Here is a 20184-nt window from a genome sequence, read left to right on the forward strand (position 1 = left end):
ACACCTCTTTTGTGTGTATCTGAACACATTTGAATGGTTAATGTAGTTTTTAATACATTAAAAAGTGCAATGGAAACCCAACTACCGCAGATGATTTCGATGATTTTGAAGTGTTGACAGTATCAGTTCTAAATGTCTGTAATAAGTCACTTGTTGAGGTGATGTAACCAAGCTCCTGCTTCCAGGACGCTAATGAATGCTGGCTGCAAATGATGAGGGTGCTTCAGCAGAAGCTAGAACCGCTGGAACCTGAAACTCCAATGGAGGTGAGTGAAATTTCAATCAAGAAATTATGGCATTTTCAGGATCGGGTCCTTCCATAAATGTCTGCCGTTTTTGGAGAAAGCACATTTCTGAGAATTTGTTTTCCTTTTTCCCCCCACAGACCGGGGATGACAGTGGGGCTGCTACAGCCTCAGCAAAGAAGAATTTCATCGATCAGTATTTTGGAGTGGAATATGAAACCACGTATCCTTTCTAATGTACTATTATGACAAAACTTTCTCTGTCATTGTCGTTTTTCATTTTCGACAAGTTGTTTTCTGTTGCTCCCTTAACTCCTGTTGTTGCTAGTATGAAATGCACAGAGTCAGAGAGCGAGGAGCCCACCAAAGGGACCGAGAGCCATCTTCAGCTCAGCTGTTTCATCAACCAGGAGGTCAAATACCTGGCCACAGGGCTCAGACTGGTGAGTACGGGAACAAACAGCTGCACTATCATGATGTAGACAAGATATAATTAAATATTTCCCAGTTAGAGCCCACAGCAATTTGACAGTATTGAAGTATTTTACTTTGGGTATATTACCTTATTCCAGTTGCAGTGTTAGCATGATTATGTATTGATTATGATTTGTATTCCTTTCCAGCGACTACAAGAGGAAATCACAAAACTTTCTCCATCCTTAGACAGAAATGCCCTCTACATAAAATCAGTAAGTTTATCCAGGTGTTTTTTCCATTTTTGTCAGTAGTTTATATGAAGCTTCTGTAGTTTTTAATAATTGTTTTCTGCTACATTGTCTGAAAATCTGTGGATAGTTCCTTTGTCATAGTTTTCATGTGATGGGACAGTGTGCATAGAAGTTTCATGTGTGAAGGCCTCAACATGTTTCGTACTGTACTCTAATTTTTTCAGTCTAAAGTCAGTCGACTTCCTGCATACCTAACGGTTCAGATGGTTCGCTTCTTCTACAAGGAGAAAGAGTCAGTTAATGCCAAAGTCCTTAAGGTAAAATCATATAAATCTCTAATGAACATTTATTGTGTCCATTTGTCTTTTTATAGCAATCTGTGTGTACATTTTACAATAGAGGTAATTTCAGTGCATTGTGTTCTTTTTTGTGTCTAGGATGTCAAGTTCCCTCTCATGCTGGATGTCTATGAGCTCTGCACAAAAGACCTCCAGGACAAAATGGTGGCAATCAGGTCAAAGTTCAAGGAGGTGGAGGACAAAAACCTAGAGAAGCAGCAGAAAAAAGGCAAGTATGATCAGTTCCCGCCCATCTTTGTCAAGTTTGCTATCAAGCCCTTGTGGAAAAAAGACCTTGTCTGGATTCTGCTGATTGAATAATCCTACAACGCTAATAATTCCGTCTTGTAACAAATGTTAATCATATGTCTTGTAACAAATGTTAATAATTATCAGATACGATGCTGGAGATTTAAGACTTGGCTCTTTTGTGTTTTGAACAGGTGGAAAAGGCTGGTGCAGTAACAAAAGAGCCTAAATACGAGCCCTTCTCATTTCCAGATGGTGAGTGAGCACACTGCCCTCAGAGGCTCTTCACTTAAAGTTTAATCACCTCCATACTTTTATTTAACACATGGCACAGGCCCCCAAAAGCACCACTGCACATCTCACTGCTGTTCCATCACTGTGCAGATCTGGGCTCCAACAACAGCGGCTACTATGACCTGCAGGCAGTGCTGACACATCAGGGAAGGTCAAGCTCATCGGGCCACTACGTCTCATGGGTCAAAAGGAAAGAAGGTAGGGCATCCAAGAGCCATACGGAGCCATACGGAGTTTACATTTGATTTCAGATTTGTTTCAGTGATGTAGAATGTAGTAGTGTGTGTGTGTGTGAGAGAGAGAGAGAGAGAGAGACTGACATTTGAGCTGTGTGTGGCAGATGAGTGGGTGAAGTTTGATGACGACAAGGTCAGTGTGGTGACCCCTGAAGACATCCTGAAGCTGTCCGGCGGTGGAGACTGGCACATAGCGTACGTCTTGCTGTACGGACCCCGCCGTCTGGAAATTCTTGAAGAGGAACAGTAATCGGGAAAAGGAAATAAATTAAAACCAACCAACTTCAAATTGCCATTGCAAAGCACTGTCTGCATAGATGTGCAATACATCCCAGTGTCTTTCAAATCTGACCTTCATTTTTTTTTTTGTGTGAAGTGACATGAATGCTTCTTACTCTAATTTGTGCACCACCGCTGAAGCAGCATGTTGAGAGTGGGGAGATCATTCCCATTTAAAGGAGCAGATTGTGAAATAACAAGTAATCCAAGGGAAGGGTGTGGAAGTCGATTTCCTGTTTCTTTAATGTTTTATATATAAACATTGTATATTTTTGAAGCCTATGATGTTCATGCTTATTCCGTAGTACTATAGTATTCAACGGACATTATAGAGAAAATATAATGGACTAATTGGTTTGTACAGAAACACTTGGTAAGGTTACAGTAATTGTTCACAGGATCCCTTGCTATTGCCCATTTCAGTGCTCATCCAGAATGGGTTTTTTATTGGTGGAACTTCACCTGCTTTTCCCTTGCTACAATAGTGTGCAAGGAGCCTTACTACTCATGAACTGTGTCTTTGGAAAACCTGAGACTTAAAGATCACCTGCACTTGCGCACATTGTTCTTGTTGGGCTTCTATCTTGCTGGGTATGTTGTTGTACACACCCATGGTTTCAGATCTGTATCACTTAATGTCTCCCTAAAATACACTTTGGCCTCATTTGTGTAAAAAACAAAGGCTACAAATGTTTCTGTAATAAGTTATTGACTGCTGGCTTTTCATAATGGGTAATAAACTTATGCAAAGAAATTGTGGCTTGTCATTGACACACTTGGCTAGGTTTTTATGTTAACATTTATTTCCTAAAAAAACAAAAGAGGAAACATCTAAAGAATGACATTTTTACAAAATATTTAATGAAACACCATAATGAAATGCCATGAGACGAAGCAAGATCCAAAGTCAATTCATTCCAAAAGAGGGAGGGCAGGGGTGGCACAGGCCGACATGTTATGTTTCAGTGAGGATCTCAGCGATTTTGGCGAAGCCGGCGGTGTTGAGTGCAGTAACTAGGTTGTCCACTGTGGCCTGACTGCCCACGCGGTCCTGCCACGCCACCAGCAGCATCTTGGCCTGCATCTCGGCATCCTCACTGTCTGCCTCGATCTCACGCAGGTCCACCGCCTTCACCTCTAGGTGCTCAGCGAGCGTCTTCCACTGGCCTCCCAGCTTGGCTGCCACCTCATCCATCTGCTCATTGGTCACCATTTTGTTCTGCATGTCTGGGCCTGGGGTCAGACAAAACACCACATAAGAGACAATGAGTCATTGCACAAATTACCTGTGAATTTGATACTCTCAGATACAGAGCTTTCCTACTTCACGTATAGTGCTTTGATAAATGACACTGGGTTGTTTTTAAGCTATATGAGTATCAATAGAACTTCAACATGGCAAGAAAAATGATCTAACAGAAATTCAGTTAAATATTTGCGTTCCCAAATATTTAATGACCGCAGAGTCTGAAGATGTTATGTATTTTTCAAGACACGATGATAATGCGTCGTTCTACAACTGCCTTGTAGAGATGGCCTAGAGAAGGAGCTGATCAGGAACTCACTATCGCTGCTTTGCTTCAGAAGGGTGTCGCCATTCTCGTCCTCGTCGTCTTCCTCTCCAGTCTTGATTTCCTCAGACGGGAGGTCCTTCTGTGGGGGTTAAAATAAGCTAATTAATTACGGGAACCTGCTGCAAACATACATATTTATAAAAATAATTGAGTGTTTTTCAGGGGGGCAAAAACAACTTACCGGTAGCTCTTTGGCTAACTTGATGACCATGTTCTCTAAATAGTCTGCCAGGTTCTTGAACTGCTGGTTTGTGGGTTGGAAAAAATGTGGACTCCTTCTTGATAACAGCCGCAGGGCACGCCATCCGTAATTCGAGTTTCGCACAACTCTGCAATGTAGAGAACAAACATGTGGACTCCTCTTAAGGCAAACAGATGAAAAGCCGAACCCCATATCTTTCCAAAATATTTTCAAGGTGAGTAGAAAGTAATGATTCTCTCAGAAAGCAAATTAACACATACTTGTATTCATCTTCCACCATGTTGGCTGGGTCTGCTTGTTCAATGGCCTCTTCGAAAAAGTCTTCCAGGGATGGCATGAACTCTCTGAGGAACACCAAAGAACTCCAATAAGCTTTTCAATAAAGTTATGAACTGGCTACAGTATGCGTTACATGACCAGCAAGCTAGGACATCTAACATGGAAATATGACAGACCGTACCTGTTATCAGACTTGCATGCATCCATGTTGTCATGACTGAGATTCCATAGTCTTGTAAGTTCATCACTGTGAGAAAGACAAACATCCCACAATTTTTAACACTAAATCATGAACAAGAACAGACATTAAAAAGAAATGAAAATGGCTAGATTGGCAGGAGAATCTTCTTACTTTCCCATGAAGACCTTTCTGTCTGGGCCCTTGCCCAGAAAGTCCTTTGGAGCAGGTCTCTTTCTAGTGGGTCGTGTGGGTTTGGTCTCTGCAGGTCTAAGGGAATGGGGGTGGTGGGATCAACATGATGGAAGATTAATGCAGAACATTTCCAGTCCCTGGGTGTACTGTTTGCTTATCTGTGAGAAAACACATATTTCCATAAAAGTTTTGAACATACCTTTCTTTCACAAAGCTGGGGCATCCCTCATTTTTCCACGAATTCCAGTTCTCTTCCTTGTTCAGGATGTGCTGCAGAAATTCCAGAAGAGTGTCAATGTTTGAGCCGTTACGTTAACTTGGAAAGGAATTCTTAAGGGCATCCACAACATGCTTGAGAGAGTAATTTCTAATCAACTAACCTCAACCATAGCAGCAAAGCCCTCTCCATCAGGGGGTGTTTCTCTCAGCAACTGGTGTGGGGAAAACCACATACTACAGGATCAGTTTCATTCTGTTACAAACTTTTGCATGTACAAAGTGAACACTGCAGAACACAAATATTGACTACAACCTCTGTGACTATCAAAACATACCTGATAAACTAGTTTAGTGGTCTCCTCCATCCATGTACACTGATCATCATTCAGAACACAACTGGAGCTGAAGGAGAGGGAGAAAGAGCCGACATGGAACTCAGTCATCATGAGTCCACAAACACAGAGCAGAGTGAGGGGGATTCCCCCTGCTTACCTTCTATTCTTATTATTTGTTTATTATTTTTAAGTATATGTTTTGAGCTTTTTATGGAGATGGGATTGGGAAATGTCCCAATTAGACTGGAACCTTGGTCCCCCTGGGCACTTGGAATGTGGTATGAGTGCTGTAGCCGCTTGGTCCACAGCGTCCCCGCCTCTGCTTACCTTTTGAATTTGACCTGGCCCTTGAGGTACTGAAACAGGATGAGGTACTGCAGGAGGATATGACGTCTGAAGTTGCTGTCACTGAGCTGAAGATCCATCAGCTGGGAAAACAGCAAGAGAAACAAAGTGTGCATTATTAAAGCTGTCTGAAAATCCTAATACTTTTCATGACCACTGATGTTAACTTCATTCCAATGACAAGATTAGCAAGCATCCAAGGCATACGCAGGTGTCCGAGGTTGGACTACCAACCTTCTCGCTTGTGAGGAACTTGGCGAAGTAGACATGCTCGCCCCCCGGAGTTCTCAGCTCATTCAGCTTGCGCTTTGATGCTTGAGTGTCGTCCAGTTTATAACTTTTGAACACTGCAAGGGTCTCATCAGAAAACTATGGCAAAATCAAGCACAACAGAGTCAGTCAGTAAACAAACAAACAAACAAACAAACAAACAAGAGCATTAAGAGTTTAACAAATTCTCACAAACGTAAGGGGTGGGTTCTCAGGCGAGTAATGGTTCCATTTGTAAACTGGAATGCCACATCAAACAATGTAGGTTCTAGAGCAGGGGTCTCTTTCTTTCTCCGGGAGCTACTTTGACAAAATGGACATGGCCAAGAACTTTTATGTTAGTAGTAGCATGCCATGTATTCACATAGCTGATCACCCAAAACTGATGAATACGATTTGTATGCTTTCTAAAAGGTTCCTTTCAACTCATTTACCTTCTCTCTTTATAGACTGTGAATATGATTTAATAGGAATTTTAGCATGTTTCCCAAGTGACTGGGTTTATTAACATCTTCCTCAAACTTTCTGAAGAGCTACTTAGAAAATGGTGGGGAGCTACTGGTAGCTCTCAAGCTACCTGTTGGAGACCCCTGTTCTAGAGTAAGGATAAGGGTGTTTTCTGGAAACCATCCATTTATTCCATCCATATAATACTTCGGATTTGTAACCGGAGGGTTGCCGGTTCGAACCCCGACCAGTAGGCACGGCTGAAGTGCCCTTGAGCAAGGCAGAGACCAAATTTCCCTCAGGGGATCAAAAGAGTATATATATATATATATATATATATACTTATACTTAGTCTTTCATACTTTAAAAAAAAAAAAAATCACCTTGAGAAATGTCATCCATGAGAATTTGTCATAACACTGGACAGGGTTTCTGAAGTAGTCCTGGAGAGTCCAGAATTTTCTGTAGAGGTTGTAATCAATGGGAATGGAACTGCAAAAAAGTAAACAACAATTCAATATTATATTTTTCACTCTGCTGATCTGACCATTAGGAAAGTTAATACTGATACTGCAATCATTAACCCTGTTTCCAAAACATGATGTAAAATGCATCCCATCTCTATTGCGCTGTTGAACCACAGCACCACACAGGAACAAACGGGAACATGAACTAGTTTCTGCTGAGGAGCTTGCAGCCTGTAATTCTCTCAGCTCAGCTCAAAAACATAACAGGTACAAACTTATGGGGTTTTACCATGTGGCTGGCTCATCCTCATCCCCCATCTCGCCCTCCTCCACGTCCATCCCATCCTCCTTTTCCTCCAAGTGCTGTGGGAAGAAGGACATCTTCAGCAAGAACCATTTTACCATCATTTACTGAATTGTCAACACGCCTGCACTGCAGGCAAGAGATAAGAAGCCAATCCCCATACATGACAATACAGTACAAACAAACAGCTATACTTACTCGTTGGCCGAATGTGCTCTCCTGTTCATTTTTATTAAATACAGTGATGTTGTCAAGATTAAATTGACTCTGTAGGTTCAGACCTGTGAAAGAAAAGAAGCTATGAACACCACATCAATACATCTCCAACCCAAGCTTAGTCTATATGCTCAAGTAAGGAAACACTGACATGATCAAAACATCACTGCCCACACTCTGTTACATGAAGGGCATACCTGATTTCTCTGAAAGAGGAAACAGTCTTGCTAGAAAGAGCTGGATTCGACCACAGAAAACTGTGTTCTGAGACTTGGAGAGCCGCCGTAGAAGATCTAAATAAAACAGTTTCTATGAAGCAGGTTTTTCATTGCAAACATCCACTCAATGACTGGTGCTCTTAACAGAAGGTTAAAGTATGAAAAATGTTACAAACATTATAAACATCCATTACCATTGCACATTCTCAACAAGTAATTTTTCCCGGCAGAGTAAAAGGAATTCTGTAGATGAGAAGATGAGGTGGTTATTGTGTGAGTATGACATAGGTGAAGTATTTTCTTACAAACTGTGCATTCTTCACCTAAACTTTAGGCCTGGGACTGATATTGTTTATTTAAATATTAGTTAAATGTGAGCTATCATTATAAAATAAAATATTTTTTTTTCCTTTAAACAAACTTCAGTGCAACCAGTGAACCCTGAAGAGGTCTGAACCTACCGACTTCCACGTGGACACATTTTTCTCCACGAAAGAAAATATTTTGTCACACTGGTCGAGAGGGAGACAGTCAAGCACATCGCCCAACAGCAGGAAAGGTGTTGTTGCAGAACAGACGCCTAATTGAAAGACAGTAAACAATAGTCATTCACATTTGGCAAGACATCATCATCTACAGTTATTACAACAGAATCCCTTCCACCCACAAGTTCTAATCATGATATGTTATGCATGCAACCAGGCCAACACACCTTCAGTGACCCCATCAATACTGAGGTAAATGAGAGCGAGGAAGTCATCTGAGTCAGCCTGCTTCACCTGCAACACAAAACAATTACCATCCACAGGCACGTGCTTCTTAGCACTCAGCAGTCTAAGTACTGTTGTTCATGCTTGTCTACTGAGTCAACTCACAATCTCCAACTCAAGGAATCCTCGCAAGGCTTGGTCGAGTGTGCTTTTCTTCTCTGCTTCACTACAAGGGTCAGACATGACAAATAAGAGCAAGTCTCTGAACACCTGTAGCATATTAGTATGAGATGCATGTGAGGTATCTTAGTTTAACCAACACTTACTTTCCAGGTAGATGACTGAACGCATGTACCAAGGGTTTGCTATTTTTAATGTCCAATGCACTTGTAATTGCAGCCTGTAAAATGTACAAACACAGTATATCATGTTAGCGACTTAGACAATGCAACATTCTCTCTTACATGCAGCCCAACTGATACAGGACAAAGAAATCAACTAACGTTACTGGCGTTAAGTTGCTGTTCCCGTTATTGCAGTGGGACAGTAAAGGTAACCTTAACTTAATGCTAGCTATCACTAGCTAGATTTCTGAATCGGGCAAATCCAGATTAAGTAAACAAAATCAACGCACCGGCTTATTTATTGTTTCAATACAGAAGATAGATTTGAGGTTACTGAAGTTACTGTTGAAGCAATGGAAGATTAGCCTGATCTTAACTGGCTAGCCAAACAGCTCTGCTACGTTAACGTAGTGTGCTAAGTTAGCTGGCGTTATACTAGTCCGTTTCATTTTAGCTGCTATGTAGAAACTCCACAATGAACATGCAAACCCAATCATAGTTCATAGGTGAATATTCACACACTGTTACTGTTTGTATAATTAATATCTCATTGTAACACACCGTAAATGTGTCCTTAGCTTCGACGAAGTTCAGAATAGACGGAGACATCTTGATATTCCGATCGGTTCCGATAGACAACTCGGAAGAGTGTACTTCCGGTTGAACACAAGGTAGTCTCAGAGAATGTCTAATATCAACGTAAAAGTCATAGAACATTGCCAGTCACCATGGCAGGTAGCAGTTTCTATTCTCTACTGCTCTAACAATAGTTAGTATGACTTAGACTACTATAGATATATCCATTTGATTTACTATGTAGTAAATTAAAATACCTTGTTTGTGATACCAGAGAATGTCTGGTGATACTCTAGAGTAGGACAGACTTTTATGGAGCTCAGTATCTATCTGGAATCGGGAATCTGTCACTTAAGTCCACTAGATGGCAGCAATTTCCACTACACCTCACAAGGCTACTTTTGGTCGGCAAACATTGTAGCCTAGCCATCTGCATTCGGTAGGCTATATTCACCAGACCCATGGCTACACTGGACATGCAACTGTGTTCTGTGCCTTTCTCTGACTGTTATCCAAAGATTGTTAAGGCGGAGCAAGATACTTCGTCGTAGTTCATGTCTATGGGCGCGAAATGGGGATCGAATCCTGTCTGCATAAAGAGGCGTGTCGATGACGTATTGACGAGCGTAAGTTGCAACCGGCCAACAGCAGTGGCAGAAATAACCGGCGCACACCTGATATAAGGTTGATTTTCTCCAGACTGGATTGCTCAAAAATGCTAAAAATGTACCTGAAATGTTCAGAAGGGTTTGAGGATCATGAAAATGTGCCCGAAATTCACATTCCTAACTCTATAGAACCAAGACCTTAGCATATGTGGTGAAATTCTGAGCTATGTCCATAGACTTCAATGGAGCAGTCGCTGCCTCTGCTCTGCATAAAGGGGGATTTTGACCCCCGTGCGATCCGGGTTCCCGGAAGTGGCTCCTGATGAAATATCTTGCTCCGCCTTAACAATCTTTGTGTTATCTGCAGCGTTAGGGCCTCATCTCCTATGAGATTGCTATCCTCGGATCAGCTAAGTTACAGGCTAGGCTATGCCCATGCTTCTGTCACACGTCTGATCATTTGCGGCAAAAATGAATGATAGACTATTAATGAACCACTGGCCGAAAAAACGTAACATTTTCCAGATTAGGCAATATTTCTTAATTGTGTGTGATCAAATAAAGATGCATAGCAATGTGCGTCTGCGCAAGTGAAACTGAACCTAATCATAAAGACACTTTTCTCAGCAACTTTTCGGGTCAATCAGCAGAATTGGCATTACGAATCACCCGACGTTTCCCTTGTCTACCCCGTTAAACTTCAGGCTCTCGTGTTTTGCTGAATGATATTTTACTTAGCAGATCACCCTAGATATCCAGAATTACAGTCTCTAGAATTGTAGTTCAGAATGTAAACTGGGCCACAGATGGTAAGTACAATTGCATTGCTTAAAACTATCTAGTCGAGTATAACGTAAAACTAGCTTAATTAAAATGCCACAGCCCATAGGCCTACTGATTTTTCATTTTAGAATATAGATATTAAGATAATAAATCATTATGCAAATACTTTTACTTTTAATACTTAAAGTACATTTAAAAGCAGGTACTTTTTACTTTTACTTAAGTAGGGTTGTCATTGTGGTACTTTTACTTTTACTAAAGTAAATATTTCTCTGTGTATTTGTACTTTTACTTAAGTATTGAGTTCCAGTACTTCCTCCACCACTGCTGGCGGTCCGCTGGCATTTTGCTTATTGGTTCTCTGGCGGTCCGCTGGCGGGTTGCAGACAAATTGCCCAATATATTGGTCTAAAATATTTTTCATTTGTTCAGTTATACTCCACATATAATTTTATTAAATTTTCTTAATATTCATGACAAGTTAAATTTAAAGAGATGGTGGCCCAACAACGGACCACAAGTGGCACGCCACTAGCGGCATGCCACCAGCGGTCCACTATCTGGGCAATACCGTCAATAGGCCAGGCCTACTGTGACCACAACAAGCAAAAGCCCAGGCTACATAAAGATCTCAGTCTTGTGTCCAAAGAACTACCGTCCCATCTATAAACTCCCATTTGTGTCAAAAATATTGGAAAACATTGTCTTATCACAACTTATGCCATTCCTAAATTCAGCTGAAATCCTGGAGCCCTTTCAGTCAGGCTTTAAAACCGGCCACAGTACCGAAACAACCTTGTTAAAGGTGGCTAATGATCTGCTCACGCTAGACTTTGGTGATAATGCCATATACGTAGACCTCAGTGCTGCCTTTGACACAGTCCACAGACCACAACACTCTCCTGGCACGCCTTAATGGTTCAATTCTTATCACAATCACAGGTCATTCTGTGTCCAAAGGCCAGTATTCCTCTTCCACAGCCCCTGTGTCTTGGAGTCCCCCAGGGATCCATTCTGGGCCCAGTTCTCTTTTCCCTGTGCTCCCATTAGGTGACATCAAAAAGTATCAGTAATATATTTTTTCACTTTTATGCAGATAGATTCACACTTAAAGTGTAATTCCGGAGTGATTTCAGCCCAGGGTCTATTTCACCATGACAATGACTTGAATACACCGTTGATTACGTTGACCAACGGAGTACCAAGTTTGACCAGCTTCAGGGCCTCTAGCCAAAAGGCTAACAGTGGAAATGCTTGGGGCAGGCTGCCAAAGTATCCAAAAGGAATGTTATTTAACCACTTATGCTCAAAATATCACCATACTTCTGCAGTATGAATATGGCCCCTACACATAAAACAAAGCATCAATAACTTAGTAAGTGTACTAGGAGATTATTAAAAAGTGTTTTACAAGTCCTTATGGTTGCCTCCATCTTGTAGGGAAAGTCCATACAAGTTGATTACCAAATGCACCGGAGTTCAGTTCAAGGAGGAAAGTTTGTGAATTTATAATTCCACGGAAATGCATTGATACTTGGCTGTTTCTGGCAATACCTAGCGAGTAGCCTAGTGACACAGAAATGAAAGGAGTTGCATATAACTAATTACAGATAAAAAATGGTTCTCGCGTGAAACGTTGTTGCCGGCTGTTCTCTCTCCCTCCTGGTCCTTACATCTTGTTCCTGCAGCTCTTCCTCGGTGTACTCAGGCCTGAATAGGTATGGCCGCCCATTGAAATCTAAGTAGTCGTCGGTGTGACTGAAATCCACGTCAGACTTCCGGCAATAGACGTCATGGCAACAAATACCTTCTCCACATCCCCCGCTCTTAGCTAAGGCATAAAGGCGACATGAGCCTTTGCAGTCTCTGCTTCACGCTTGTGGAATAAGCTGCCACCTGATAGAAGAATTGCCCCCTCCATCACTGCTTTTAAATCCAGGCTCAAAACCCACCTGTGCTCTCTGGCTTTCTCTGCCCTCTAACGTGCTATGCTTGCTTTCTGTGTCCTGCTGTTCATTGTTAAATGTGTATGTATACTTATTTTATTTTATTTTTATTCTTTATTTCTGTTTTGAAAACAGCACTTTGGTCAGCGTAAGCTGTGTGTAAATGTGCTATAAAAATAAATTTGACTTACTTACTATTAAAATGAGTCAAGTTGCCTAATGGTCTCCCTACACCAAACAACTTTGACAAGATTTGGGAAAGATTCTTGAAAGATTAAGTCTTTTAACTAATGCTGCTTAAATTTGATCTTTTTCAAATCTTGTCAAAGTCGTTTGGTGTAAGGAGGCCATAGGTTGTCAAAACCTATTCTAATTTGTTTACACCTATTAAGGCCTTGATAATCATTGCCATTCTCCTTTCTGATAATGATTGAATATTCTAGCGCCTAGAATCTAGGCAGTGCCACCAGAGTGTCACCATGGAACATTTTAGGAAAGGCCTAATTAGTAGGCCTAATGATGAACAATAGCCTACATCCACAAATGATAGAAGTTGTGGTTTGGTTGTTTACAATTTCATCTTTGGTTCCAAACCATGCACTGTGATGCACATGGTCAATAATAACTCAAAGAGACTGGAATTAGCAGCCTATTGGCCTGCTGAAAGGACAACTCGGGTCTAAGAACAACCTATTTTGGAGTGTAAATGCCGGTAATGTCCTGTCCAAACAGTCCTTTTTTATACCCTTTCTGTAGCCTCTGTCTGCAGTAGCCTATCACAGATGTGTAATGATATTCTGAGCCTTGTCAGTGGCTTAAATTAGCGATTAACGTAATAAGCTTGCCCCCAAGGTTATTGAGATGCTATTTCATTGTGCATATTATTTTCATAGTCTTACTCACAACCACTCCGATTAACATAGTCCCCACCGAAAGTTTACACTCATTATCATCCAAAATAGACCCTATTTGTTCTAGACTGGAGTTGTCCTTTAACATTGGATGTCAAAACATTTCTATCTATATGTTTGGTAAGAGCAATGTTCTATCTTGTTACATTGAGCAGCCATGCTTTTACAGTTGGGGCAGAAGTTGCTGACGGAATGACAAAAACTTTGTTTCTGCCATATCAGCTAAAGAGAAGCAACTGTCAACTGCACTTTTGGGTGTTATGTCGTTGAAACGTGAACGTGAGTGTTGTTTTGTGTTTGGGAAAGAGGAACCAACTTATGGCTCAAGTTGAGGCTTGCAGAGGTGAACTTTCTGGGATATATAAACACATCAACCCACTGGCACAATTTGTAACTGGTTTATCATTACTGTGGCCATTATCTCTCTTATGAAAGTTCTGAGTGATCATGTTCGCTCCCTCTATCTTTGTTTCTAAACAAGAGGAGCAGTAAAGTGTGTGGGGGGTCTAAGAAATTTCAGTAATGGATTAGCAATGGATTGGGTCTTACTGAGTGCATGCCTAGGGCCCAAACATTGCAACTGAACACTCATCAGTTGCCTCTGCACTAGGACCCCTATTGCCAAGAGCTGACACAGAGCAGACGGGGTTGGAGATGTGAAGGCATGCTGCTGCCTCTCCTTTAAGGGCCTGCCATTTGTCAACACAGGGAATGTGCGGGGAGTAACTCTTCCATCCACCTTGGTGTGCAACCCTCACTTACTTCACCGGCTCATCTCTGCATAGCCGTTGATGATGGTCAGTGATGCACAAATAAAAGCGAGGGAGGATGCCTTAAAATTGTTGTTTGACTGAAGGAGAACAAGGGCTAAAGGTGTGAGAATAAGAGGAGATGAGTGGCTAAATGGGTAGGTGTAACTGAGAGAAACAGGAAAACAAATGTGGAAAACAAACATGCAGCACAATGTGAGGATCTGAGAGACACATGAGGGGAAGTTAAGGTTTTGTAGAATTGACATAAGAGGTTGTTATTGACAGACCTGTCCATGTGTTTAAGTCCATCTATGCTTTAAGGGGCCCAGACGTGTTGACACATGAGACTTTGACAATGGAGAGCAATTGGTCATTTGACAGCTTCTGTCAGATTCGGTGGAAAACAAAGAGAGGAGGAAACTGGCCTATTTTTCTTGACTAACTTTTTAACGCACCTTGGGTAAACTTTGTCAAGATAAGCTACTATACGTCTAGTCAACCCACTATTTGTTTTCAGACACCGTAGACGTCAGGTGATGTAGTTGAAACAATGGGTGTAAAAAAAAAAACAGGCTTTGAGGCCTGTGTGGACCACAATTTGTAAGGTGTGGTCAATTGTAAATGCCAAAATTCATTGGAGAGACACACTCCACGAACATATTCCTTTATAAAACAATACAAAACATTAGTCAACCTTGATGCAGAACAACACGGTATTTTGTAATTCTTACTACATCCTTCCTTTTGGTCTAGCTGTGGTAAATAATGCAATCAGGTAGGAGTCCTTTCCAACACTTTCCTTCCATTACCTCAAAAGTGCAGCCAAAAACAACCAATGGATCAATGCTCTGTCCGCCCACTGTATCTTTCCGAGTTATGTTAGGTAAAGCGTTGATATGGCAGTTCTTTAGCACTATAGTGATTAGTACATGGGGTGGGGGTGGGGTGGGGGCTATTAAATTCCAATTTAAAGAGTACGTGAGCCCACCCATGTCCTCTATACAATGAAGTGTGAAAGTGCCAGCAAGGAAATTAAAGCCTGCCGATTTCTATTATGTCAGCAGGTACACTTCTTGTTACTGTTGTTCTAAGTGTTCTTTCCCTTTTTAAACTTATACGCACATACATCTACCCTTGCATTGAATTATATCTTTACCTTCTGGGAACCCTGCGGTGAGGTTAAGAGGGGGCTTTGGAGACCTTCCAGCTTTGTTAAATGACTGTCACTCAAAACACAGGAAGTTTCATTTTTAAACTAAGATTGCAGATTGCATCGTACTTGAGACAGCATTGGTGTGATGGGGAAAACATATTTTTTAATATTCTTTCACCATAATTATAGCGATCATGTTTTTTTTTTTAATACGTTTTGCAAATCTTGCTATTAGGATATATAAAAACAATAACAAAAACATTAATTAAGTAATTTATTTCAATTCTATTGAAATCCTCATAATTCCAGTATCAATCTATTCTACAGAGGAATGTAAACAGATAGCACTGATATTAAAAAACTGAGGTACCAAATCAAGAAAATACATGTAAAGAATAACAAATAAAAACATTAAAAGGGGGGATGATTTACTACAGTTTTGAACATTACAACATAAGTGAAGACTGCCATCATCTTAATTTTAAGACTGACACGACAGCATATGGCTTTATCCACACATGGAGACAATGGAGCAATTTCGTCATTGCCTGCTAGGCCACTGACCAGCAATCTCTGTTCCCTCTAATACGGCGAACTGCTGAGTGGACTCAGCGTCCTCTCCGTTGGTCAGTACAGTCATCCGTGTGGATAAGTCCTCTCGTTTAGGGTATATCAGGAAGTCATAGACCAGAGCTGCTGTAACCCCTCCGCATATAGGGCCTATCCAGTACACCTACGTTACACAAATGATAGAATTAATAAAAAAATAAGAATGGGCATACATTTTCCCTGAATGCACATTTGAGGTGAAGCTTGAAAGTAAATACACACAGTGTTTCAGACCATATGAAGAGTTTGGTCCTAAAACGCTATATCCACCATTCTCATAAATACTCAATTAAATAGCCTGACTTTTTAATGTTTTTAAAAATGGAGATATAGCGTTTTGGAAACAAACTCTTCATATGTACTCACCCAGTGGTTTTCAAATGACTCCACAACGACTGCAGGCCCAAAGGAACGGGCAGGATTGATACCACACCCAGTGTAGCTGATCTGCAGAAAGAGTTCATGGTAAAGAGGTTTTGAAGTTGTATATTAGAGCAGTGTTTCCCAAACTTTTTTTCTGGGGACCCACTTTTTAAAAATGACAGACCATCGCGACCCATTTCACCACCAATATTGTTTTAGGCCACAGGTTCTCCAACTTTTCTATGCCTTCCCCAACTATGCATTGCTATAGCCTAGGATCTAGACAGATAGATCCTGCTTTGAACACGGTTGTGTTGCATTTTGAGCACCATCAGCGTGAAAAGTTGGAAATGACTACTGAAAAGATTGGGGAAATTCTCTGATGTTGCGCAGTCGTCATTCGTCAGCATAGTAAGCTCTTCCTGTATTTCTTAAAAAAAAATGTTGTAGGCTACGTCGCGTTGCAGACAAATGGGTCCATAACACTGTGGACGTCAATTCCGATGTAAACAGCAAATAACTCAAGTCGCTATATTGTATTGTTGTATAATATTATATTGTATAGTCGTTATATCAGAACAAGAGGCTTTTGCGCAATAGCCGGAAGAATGCGCCTTTACTTTGGAGTTAGCGAGGTAGAAAACGAGAGAAATAATGTGTTTAAAATGTCCATTTAAATTGTAGCCTAATATAATGCACTGTTGTGCATTTTAAATCAGAAATAAGAATGTGAGGAGGTTGCTACCTTTAAAGATGGCATCTAAAATCGAAACTATCTACATGCAAATGTAATGGCCTTATGTCCGGTCTATGGATGTCTGCTTTAGTTGACAGCATGGTCACTAGATTTTAATCGGTAAAGTTATCTGTGGTATCTGATGTTATCTGTTAATATTCGTGCAAATAGGCGGATTCATGTCCCTTGTAGTTTGCAACTGCGAGGTACATGGCAGGCGCCCCACAGAACGGTTTCATTTTGAGAGGTAGATATCCATGCTCTGGCACCCCCTCTGCGATGCGTTCGTCCCCCAGTTTCATGCGCCAGTTTCATGAGCTTTTATGACAAAATCGTGACTGTGGTAGTTAACAAACTACATCCTAATAGAAAACTGTTAGCTTTCCTGGTATCAAATGACAAATGGTATCAGTTAGGCCTATAACACAACATAAATTGTGCTGACGATCCAAATAAAATCTCCTGCGACCCACCCGTGGGTCGCGACCCAGACTTTGGGAAACACTGTATTAGAGTAATCAGAGACATATTTGCTTAACTGAGTTTACAATCTTAATAGATGGATAGTGAACAGACTTGATAGTCATAGTCAACAATAGTCATCATCATTTTACCATCTTCAGATGGTGAACAGACTGAATACTGTACATTTTATTAGGTAGAGGTACATCTTATGTAAACACAGGACAAACTGTTTGTCCTCCATTCCTGTGCCTCCCTTCCTCTCTACAAAATATCTCAAACCTTTCCACCATTTTTACAAGCCACAATCTGTCTTCTCCTTCATTTTTATCTCTTCTCAACACCCTCTCCCTCACATGACCTGATAGGATCCAATATGACCCTTCTTAAAGTGGTCCTCTTTGACTTTGCGTTTGACACTATTTTTGGTATTATCTACTTCAGCACTATCCTGGCCCCCAAGTTTGTGAAGCATGTTTATTCAAGTTATTTCAAGCAGATGTATGCTGTTTTTACAATGTGCCATTTGGTGACCCTAATAGAAACCAGAGCCTTAACATGCACTCCTGGAAATGTTGTGTGAAATGTCTTCACTGATACGTTTCTGTTCCATTACATACTGTCCCGTTACACTCAGACGACAAGTAAAATAAGTGTTTTGTTGATGGATGTCTAAACTGCATTTTCTGACTCCCATACATTCTTTTCTAGATAAAAATGACAGTAGCAGGTCATCAGTTAGATGGTGTGTACTTACAAGGGCAAAATGACCCAGACCCACAGAGAGACCTATTGCAAGGGGAGCTGAGCCATTCACATCAGTGCGCCTTTTATCGGTGGTGGCCAACACACACAGGACCAGCTGGAAGGTGCCTAGAAGCTCAAGTCCGAACCCTTGGGCTGGACTTATCCCAGGTGCTAACTGTGGGGAGAAAAGAAGAGCAGAAAAAACAATTACGACAATTACAATAACAATTCTTGCAATAAATCTAGACAGCCATAGAGTTCATGGGATCAGAAATGTAAATTTCTGGCAACAACCTGAATTGCGTGTGGATATCTGTGTGGCAGTGACTCACCGCGTTGACTCCTAAAGAACTACTGTAATCAGGTCGAAGTCCGTACATGATGGCACTGGCTAAGACAGCCCCCACCAACTGAGCAGTAATGTACAGCAGTGCCCGCAGCAAACTGATCTGGCAGCTGACCAGCAGGCCCAGGGTGATGGCCGGATTGAGGTGTGCCCCGCTAACGTGCCCTAGACTTTGGGCGAGTGTGGCAATGGCCAAACCAAACGCCAGCGCCACCTTGACCTCCTGGTCAGGATCGCTATTGTTCTTGTTTCCAATGGCAGATGCAATGCCAATGAATATAAAGAGGAGCATTCCGACGAACTCTGCAAAGACAGCCCTCCAAAACGACCAGCTTTTCACCTCGCTCACCATGGCCAGGCCGTTGTAGCTTCTTCTAACACAACTTGAAAAACAAAAGTCTGCCCTGCATGAACAACCATCTATAGCACTGCTGACAGTTGCACCTCTCAACTTTTGCACCCACAAACACTGAGCATGTGTGTTCTCGACTAGTCAAAGCCGAAACATCATACTGCGCAAGGCTTGAACAGGAGATATTTTGTATATTATCTCGCAATTCTGAAATGGCTCCATAAATCTTTGGAGTTCTTGATAGATGCAATTGTAGGCTTTATTACCATAATAAAAAATATAGTGTAATAAAATGTTATAATAAAAACATTTATAAGTAAAAATGTTTCATGATGAGTCTGACCTGATGCTAACTAGATGTACCGCAGAGCAGTACAAAATATGACCGCCGCCCAATCCAGTACATTTTTTCCACAAAAATAAATTGCACTGAAAGGCATATATGATTCTAACTGTCACTAAATTGCATTATGCACACTCAATTCTCAATGGTACAGTATCTGCTAGACAACAAGTACCAAAACATGAGTTAGTTCATAGATTTCACATGTAAAATTCATTTTATACAACCCCACCCCCATCTTGCCTGTTCATAATTCTGAGAAATTCTTGAATTATGTGCATGTGTGCATGTACATGTTTATGTGTGTGTGTGTGTGTGTGTGTGTGTGTGCGCGTGCTTATGTGTATGCCTGCGTATGTGCCTGTGTGTGTGCATGTGCATGCATGCGTACATATGTCTACTGTGTGAGTATGTGTCATACGTATGATTACTGTGAATGTATGTGTGTGTGAGTATCTGTTTATGCACATGTGTGCATGTGGAATGGGTTAACATGACCCCTGGAGGCAAACATACACGAAGAATTGGTCATCCTTGGCCCTATGGTTCTCAAGATATTCACAGAAAACTCTGTTGGTGTACGGTCACTAAATGTACACATAAATTATTTTATTGTAAAGCCCCCCATGAACGGAAGTTCACGAAACTTGGCATGCATTCGGAGGGTGTCATAATGATCCTACACTTTCAATTTTGTGCAGTTTTGACCATGTCAGCCAGAGATATTGTGATGAAAACACCTAATTTTTGGCTTTTTAATTTTTAACTAGGTGGCGCTATACATGAAATAAGTGGTAATGGGATGGGTTGACATGGCCCCTTGAGATCAACATACAAAAAAAGGTGGTCCTCCTAAACCCTACGGTTTTCGAGATATTCACAGAA

General features: G+C 41.2%; 3 protein-coding genes across 4 annotated transcripts in view; 1 reads left to right on the forward strand and 2 right to left on the reverse strand.

Annotated features, from left to right (window-relative positions):
* usp14 (ubiquitin specific peptidase 14 (tRNA-guanine transglycosylase)) overlaps positions 1–3063 on the forward strand; it is an 8822-nt gene extending 5759 nt beyond the window's left edge. For both annotated transcript variants that reach the window (XM_048255989.1, XM_048255998.1), the window contains exons 8-16: positions 186–266; positions 386–468; positions 574–688; positions 869–934; positions 1138–1230; positions 1351–1477; positions 1693–1755; positions 1885–1992; positions 2135–3063. In XM_048255989.1, coding sequence (XP_048111946.1) covers positions 186–266; positions 386–468; positions 574–688; positions 869–934; positions 1138–1230; positions 1351–1477; positions 1693–1755; positions 1885–1992; positions 2135–2280 — 882 coding nt within the window. In that variant the 3' untranslated portion in view covers positions 2281–3063. The remainder of the gene's footprint in view (positions 1–185; positions 267–385; positions 469–573; positions 689–868; positions 935–1137; positions 1231–1350; positions 1478–1692; positions 1756–1884; positions 1993–2134) is intronic.
* Positions 3064–3090: 27 nt separating this feature from the next.
* thoc1 (THO complex 1) lies at positions 3091–9317 on the reverse strand. The gene is made up of 21 exons (XM_048255977.1): positions 9174–9317; positions 8595–8668; positions 8434–8494; positions 8271–8337; positions 8020–8138; positions 7753–7801; positions 7538–7633; positions 7323–7405; positions 7110–7183; positions 6737–6845; positions 5871–6005; positions 5619–5719; positions 5292–5358; positions 5118–5168; positions 4937–5007; positions 4717–4812; positions 4546–4611; positions 4346–4429; positions 4065–4212; positions 3875–3962; positions 3091–3542 (listed from the first exon to the last, which is right to left on the reverse strand). Exons 1-21 carry the CDS (start codon positions 9219–9221, stop codon positions 3265–3267), a joined length of 1965 nt encoding a protein of 654 aa, XP_048111934.1. The 5' UTR covers positions 9222–9317; the 3' UTR covers positions 3091–3264.
* Positions 9318–15694: 6377 nt separating this feature from the next.
* Positions 15695–19161, reverse strand: aqp1a.2 (aquaporin 1a (Colton blood group), tandem duplicate 2). The gene is made up of 4 exons (XM_048248905.1): positions 18591–19161; positions 18269–18433; positions 16317–16397; positions 15695–16074 (listed from the first exon to the last, which is right to left on the reverse strand). Exons 1-4 carry the CDS (start codon positions 18954–18956, stop codon positions 15883–15885), a joined length of 804 nt encoding a protein of 267 aa, XP_048104862.1. The 5' UTR covers positions 18957–19161; the 3' UTR covers positions 15695–15882.
* Between the last annotated feature and the right edge of the window lie 1023 nt (positions 19162–20184).

Source organism: Alosa alosa, chromosome 1 (genome assembly GCF_017589495.1).
Source record: "Alosa alosa isolate M-15738 ecotype Scorff River chromosome 1, AALO_Geno_1.1, whole genome shotgun sequence".
Classification (NCBI taxonomy): Eukaryota; Metazoa; Chordata; class Actinopteri; order Clupeiformes; family Clupeidae; genus Alosa; species Alosa alosa.

Bases quoted from the DNA above. Each gene is read 5' to 3' on its own strand.
- thoc1 (XM_048255977.1), bottom strand. From the start codon at position 9,221: ATGTCTCCGTCTATTCTGAACTTCGTCGAAGCTAAGGACACATTTACG. The intron at 8,338-8,433 runs GTGAGTTGACTC...TTTGTGTTGCAG, and splicing joins GATTCCTTGAGTTGGAGATT to GTGAAGCAGGCTGACTCAGA. The intron at 5,008-5,117 runs GTTAGTTGATTA...GAATTTCTGCAG, and splicing joins GCTTTGCTGCTATGGTTGAG to CACATCCTGAACAAGGAAGA.
- aqp1a.2 (XM_048248905.1), bottom strand. From the start codon at position 18,956: ATGGTGAGCGAGGTGAAAAGCTGGTCGTTTTGGAGGGCTGTCTTTGCA. The intron at 18,434-18,590 runs GTGAGTCACTGC...TTCTCCCCACAG, and splicing joins GTTCTTTAGGAGTCAACGCG to TTAGCACCTGGGATAAGTCC. The intron at 16,075-16,316 runs GTGAGTACATAT...TGTGTAACGTAG, and splicing joins AGTCATTTGAAAACCACTGG to GTGTACTGGATAGGCCCTAT.